The sequence below is a fragment of the Galeopterus variegatus genome, unplaced genomic scaffold, assembly GCF_000696425.1.
Source record: "Galeopterus variegatus unplaced genomic scaffold, G_variegatus-3.0.2 Scaffold2145, whole genome shotgun sequence".
Lineage (NCBI taxonomy): Eukaryota > Metazoa > Chordata > Mammalia > Dermoptera > Cynocephalidae > Galeopterus > Galeopterus variegatus.
Window position 1 is genome coordinate 138,119 of NW_007728256.1, and position 6,364 is coordinate 144,482.

General features: G+C 54.7%; 1 protein-coding gene across 1 annotated transcript in view; it reads left to right on the plus strand.

Annotated features, from left to right (window-relative positions):
• The window catches only part of LOC103596911 (procollagen galactosyltransferase 1-like), a 21,381-nt gene that overhangs the window by 10,190 nt on the left and 4,827 nt on the right, over window positions 1-6,364 (plus strand). Inside the window, 3 exon segments of the mRNA XM_008580684.1 lie at window positions 189-308; window positions 1,619-1,823; window positions 4,480-4,568. Of these exon segments, the coding sequence (XP_008578906.1) occupies window positions 189-308; window positions 1,619-1,823; window positions 4,480-4,553 (399 nt within the window). The 3' untranslated portion in view covers window positions 4,554-4,568.

A 6,364-nucleotide genomic window follows, 5' to 3' on the forward strand; every position in this document is an offset into this window, starting at 1 on the left:
TCTTTCTTTGTGTGAATGTGACCTGGCTCGCTCTTCAGGGCATAGCCATTGATTGAGGAGCCATGGGGCTTCCAGGGGTCTCTGCCGACCCTCCAAGACTCTGGCCTTTGCCCCAGCTGCTCAGAGTTGTTGCCTGACCCGGGGTCCCTCTGGCAGCCCATGCTGATGCCGTATCGGGCATTTTGCAGTTTGTGGATGCAGACAACCCGATCCTCAACCCTGATATCACAGAGAACAAGACGGTGGTGGCTCCCATGCTGGATTCCCGGGCTGCCTGTTCCAACTTCTGGTGTGGAATGACTTCCCAGGTAGGGCAGAGGGCTGGGGGTGGCGGGGGCTGGGTAAGTAGGTGCTGTGGCTGGAGCCTAGTGCGGTGAGTGTTTTACAGATGCCTTCACCATAGTCCTTAAGCAGAAACAGAAATGCAGAGAGGTAATGACTTGCCTAAACTCATGCAGCTAGTAAGTGGTGGTGCCGGGTGGGACTTCAGGCATGGCTTGATCCAGGTGCAGAGAGGGAATGACTTGCCTAAACTCATGCAGCTAGGAGGTGCCAGGGTGGGACTTCAGGCATGGCTTGGTCCAGGTGTTCAAACAACTATCATTTTTCCATCACTTGGGTGGCTTCATTCTCAGACTGCTCAGGAATGATCCCAGCAGCACTTGGCCAACGTCCACTCTGATTAGGCCATTTCCAGTCTCCTGTCTACCCCTGAACCAGTCACTGAAGTCAGGAAAATGCAGGCTCTGATTGGCCAGGCCTGGGGACAAGTTCCACCCCAGGCTTGAGTCTGAAGTCACAGGCAAAGCAGGGGATAGTGAAGGGGTGGGGCAGGGTCCCTGGCCAGGGGAAGGGGGCTGGGTGGCTGGAGCCAGGACACTGACCTGTCCTGTCTCCTACTGGTTTTTATGTTTTTGTTTTTTTGTTTCGTTTTGTATCCAGACCCTTGACCTTTGTTTTTTGTTGTTGTTTTTAATTGAGGTGAAATTAACAAAATATATCATTTTAAAGTAAATAATTCAATGGTTTTAAACATTTTTTACAATGTCATATAAATCTAGATGTTATACACTAACAATTCCAATTTATAAAAGGCATAAGGAGGAGAAAAACCAACCCCAGATTGTTCCAGAAGCTTTTAAAACTCTCCTGCGAGATTTTCCCCACTTTCTTGAAATCATGCTTCTTTTTTTTTGGCAGTTGGCCAGAATGGGGATCAGAACCTGTGGCCTTGGGGTTATAAGGCTGGCTGTAACCAACTGAGCTAAGTGGACAACCCCGAAATCATGCTTCTGACCTTGAGTTTCTGTGTCAGTCGAAGAATCCCACATGTCCAGTTTCTTTTTCAGCTTTAGAATTTCCTCCTTCAAACGCTGCCTATCTGATCTGAAGTGTTGAGCTGGGTCTTCCAGGGGCCCATTTCCCTTCCTCGTCTGCCACTGTCCCTCAGCTGAGGCTCTGGGGGTGGTGCCTAGAGCCTGGCACTCAGGGAATTCCCATCGAACCCGGAGGCTGGCACCCGGCGCTTGCTCTCCAAGCTCTTCATGCCTCCCATTGCTGTGGACCTCCAGCCTCACCTCTGGGGACCCCCCTGCAGAACTCTGTGCCCTCCCTGCAGGGCTACTACAGGCGCACGCCCGCCTACATCCCCATCCGCAAGCGGGACCGCCGGGGCTGCTTCACGGTTCCCATGGTGCACTCGACCTTCCTCATTGGCCTGCAGAAGGTGGCGTCCCAGAACCTGGCGTTCTACCCACCCCACCCCAACTACACCTGGTCCTTTGATGACATCATCGTCTTTGCCTTCTCCTGCAAGCAGGCAGGTGAGTGCATGGGGGGTTGCCATCATAGGGGCATCTGGCTGGTTCTTTGGGATCCATGCTGAACAAGTCCCCGCAGAACACACAGAAGGTTCCCAGAACCAAAACTGTGGGGTGCAGGCTGGCTTCAGGTATGGCTGTATCCAGGTGCTCAGATATGTCTGCAGGACCCAGTCCCTCTCCAGCCCTGAATTCACTGGTGGCTTCACTCCCCAGCTCTTTAAGACCTATTTATTTATTTATTTTTATGGGGGTTTTTGTGTGGGGGCGGGCAGCTGGCTGGTACAGGGGTTGAACCCTGGACCTTGGTATTATCAGCACCATGCTCTCACCAGCTGAGTTAACCAGCCACCCCATGACCTATTTATTGAATATTATTTCTATCTTGATACTTTTATATTCTCCCAGTTTTTGGGGTGTTTTCGTTTTTGTTTTGTTTTGTTTGTGGCTGGTCAGTAAAGGGGATCCAAACCTGTGATCTTGGTGTTATAAGGCTGCTCTCTAAACAACTGACCTAACCGGTTTTCTATAGTTGAGCATATATTAATTCTGAAATTAGGGAAAAAACGTTTTAAAGAGAAAGAGAGCATAGCTTTATGTTGACTTGTTATTTATTTATGATGTTATTTCTTCTAAACCAGAGGTTGACAAACTATGTCTGTTTTTGTACAGCCACAAGCTAAGAACAATTTTTATATTTTTTTAAGTGCATGGTTAACTGTGTGGCCCCTATAGCAGGTAGGGTCGGTGTGGGAAATGGCCTCCTTTCCACCCGCCTGCTGGTGAGCTGGTGGGTGTCTGTAAGGCGAGGGTAAAGTGGCCCACAGAGGGGAGAGGCAAGTCTCTCCTTTGGGGAAGAGGCTGTTTTATATCGTCATTAAGGGCAGCAGGTTGGGGGACAGATGGATGCAGATTCGACGTGTGTCTCTGTCCTCTCTAGTCATGTGACCTTGGGAAAGTTACTCGACCTCTGAGTATCATTTTCTGACCATCAGCGGGGCTTGTAGGGCAACACTGCTGCCTCCATCCTTTTCTGCTCCCTCCCTAAAAGGACCCTAACATTGTTTGGGGGTGGCAATATGCCTAACTCAAAACACGTGACCCTCCAGCCTGCCCTGGAGCAGGGCTGCTGTGCGAGTTGGCTGTGACCATGAGGTTTAGACAAGAGGGCCGGGGCAAGTCTTCCCGATCAGAGAGGTACAGTCTTACAGAAAGCACTGCGGGTGCCACCCTCTTTCCCCTGCCCAGGGGTGCAGCAGCCCCTTGCAGCTGCAAAGTGAGGGCCTGGGCTCAGATGGCAGGCGGGGATGAGGCAGGAGCCAGGTCCTCAGGTGGAGGTGTTGAGCCTGGATGCCTCGGGGGAGCTGTGCAGGCTGGTTTCTGCGGCGGCAGCCCCATGCACTCCTGATGCGTGTCAGCCCCTCCTCACCTCTCAGGGCTGGCACGCGGGTGGGCTCCGGAGCAGACACCCTCCTCCCTACCGCACCCGAGAGAGGCACTGAGGCACTGCCCTCAGAGGTGTGCAGGGCGCTCTCAGGACAATTAGCTCTGCTGCCGCACGGCCGCCTCCCGACAGAGACCATTCATCAGTGCAGAGGAGGAGGACGCAGGTAGGAGGGCAGCCTGGGGACCTGCCTGGCCTGGCTCCCTGCTGAGAGCTGCACACTCATCTAAGACCAAGTCGGGTAGGAGGGCAGCCTGGGGACCTGCCTGGCCTGGCTCCCTGCTGAGAGCTGCACACTCATCTAAGACCAAGTGCAACCTAGAACCATGGGGCCCTGCGCTGGTCACCGTGTTTCTTCCACCCTCAATGTCTTCCTTAAGGTGAGACTGAAAAACAGCCCCTAACACTCAGATCACAGGCCTGTGGGGAGATGGGAATGGGGTGATGAAACGGGGGGCCTCTCTCCTGGGGCCCAAGGAGACGAGGCAGAGGAGCAGGCACGCAGATGGCAGGTGCACAGGTGCACGGGGGGGACCTCGACCCTTCTCTTTTTTGTCTTGGGGGCTGGCTGGTACAGGGGTCAGACCCTGGACCCTGGTGTTATCAGCACCGCACTCTAACCACCTGAGCTCCTGGCCAGCCTTGATCCTTCGTCTTAAGAATGACGTGGGGAGAGGATTCTCCTGCAGGCGCTGGTACAGGGGTCAGACCCTGGACCCTGGTGTTATCAGCACCGCACTCTAACCACCTGAGCACCTGGCCAGCCTTGATCCTTCGTCTTAAGAATGACGTGGGGAGAGGATTCTCCTGCAGGCGAAGTCAGTCCTGGAAGCCAGGCCCTGGTGGGGCCCCTCTTTTTGCCTTTACATCAAAGACATGGTTGGACACCCCCCGTGGGACACTCCTGGGGACCTTCATGGGGTTTCCACCAAGCCCTATGCATTAAGTGCATCCCACTTAGGGGCACAAAGAAGGAACAGGAAAAGGAAGGTGAGCCTGAATCGTCCCTCCACTGGCCCCTCAGCCCCTCCTCAGGACACGGTGGCTCCTGTGCTCCCTGCTCTGGGGTCCCTGCAGGGTGGCCCAATGACCAGGGGCCGAGTCCTCACTGTGCGGTCTGTCCTCCTCGAGCTGTGAGGTTGGCACCGGCTCAGCCCGAGCCTGGACGTCCAGCGTATGTAACGGGCGTGGCTTCACTGGACCGTCTCTCTACAGCCTCATTTTACAGGCAAGGATCCGAGGCCCGGAGGACAGGAGGTGGCTGCTTGGCATGTGGACGCAGGGCCTGATTCTGACCTGGTGAGGTGAGTTCCCTCCCCACCGGGCTCCCCATCCAGCATAAAGGAAGGGTCAGACCAGGTCCCCCGACACTGCCCAGGTACGCATTGACTTTGGGCTATAACTCCTGGGGTTCACGTTCCCCCACACCCGCTGTTGTGGGTGGGAGGGGGGTGAGGGCTGCAAGTGAGTATCCCCTGGCCGGCCAGACCCGTGCCCGCCCTGCCAGCCTGGTGTCTGTACCTTCCCAGCTCAGCCAACACCCTCTCCCAGGACTCGGCCAACCATCTGTGGGCCGCTAGGTAGCGTGGCAGCTGCTTTTCCTGCTCAAGTCTGATATTACACCTTTCTGGATGGCTAGACGCTTCTGGGTTCAAGTGTGCCAAGTCACTCTGTCCCATTGTCCCACCCAGTCCCTGCCCATCTCTCCCCTTTGTCCTGGTCAGCTGGCAGCAGGGTCAGGCCAAGACCATTCCTGCCTCATGTTCAGACAGAGCCCCCAGGGCTGCAGGTGGCTTGGGAAACTTCCCCTGGGTTATTTTTGACCCTTGTTCTGGCCTGAGGACTCCCTGCCAAGAGCAATTACTAAATTTTCATCTTGTTTTGCTGATGGTTTAGAGCATGTCAAAAATGTTCCACTGGGAGACCTGAGGGCACCTCAGGGATGGGGGAGGTGTGAGCTCGGGTGCCCAGCTGTGGCTGTGTCCCCCAGACAGAACCTTTGGGGTTTCTGTTGAGATCAGGGAGGGTCGGGGCAGCTGAGGACTGCTGAGCTCCGGGGGCCTCTGTTGGAGCTCCCCGCACACCGGTCTGCGTGCTGCACCCCGGCAGCCGTTCCTCCTGCTTATCTCTCCCATTCTACAGAAGGGGAAACTGAGGCTCAGAGATGTCCTGTAGTGACAAAGGGTGACAAAGGGTGATCTTTGCTGATGTCACACTCCTGGGGGGCACTGAGGGGGGCGCCCCAGGCTCTACTCTGTTCTGGGGGCTCCTGCCTCTCCAGCTGAGGAGGATTTACCTTGTTTGGTCCTTGGAATCCAATCACCTCTTCAAGGCCCCACCTTTCAATTACCTTAATAGGATTCCCATCTTCTTAACAGTCACAGTGGGGACCAAGCTACTAATACATAAAACTTGGAGGACACAGCCCATATCATCCCACCCCTGGCCCCCAAAGTTCATGTCCTTCTCACAGGTAGATACATTCATTCCATCTCCAAAGTCTTAACCTGTTTTAACTCAAAAGTCAAACGTCTCAAAGTCCCATCTGCAAAATCAAAACAAGTTATCTACTTCCAAGATACAGTGGTGGGACAGACATTGGGTACACATTCCCACTCAAAAAGGGAGAAATAGGCCAGAGGAAAGGGGTGACAGGTCCCAAACAAGCCCGAAACCCGCAGGGCAGCCATTCAATCTCAAAGCTGGCAAATCAAGCACCTGGACTCCACGTTCGACGTCCTCTGCACACTGGTGTGGGGTTGGGTCCCCAGGTCCTTGGGCAGCTCTGCTCCCGTGGCTTTCCTGGTCTCAGGCCACACTTCACCTCTCCCAGGCTGGGGTTCCACTCTGGTAGCTCCACAGGTCTGGGGTCTCCGTGACGATCCCACTCCCACGGCTCCACTAGACATGGTGCTGATGGGGTTTCTCTGCTGCAACTCCAACCCCACATTTCTGCTTGGCATTTCTCTAACGAAGGCTGTCTGTGGTGACTCTGCCCCTGTGACGGATCTCTTCCTGGGCCCCCAGACTTTTCCGTAGATCCTTTGAAATTGGGGTGGAGGCTCCCAAGCCTTCCCAGCTCTGGCATTCTGTGAGCCTG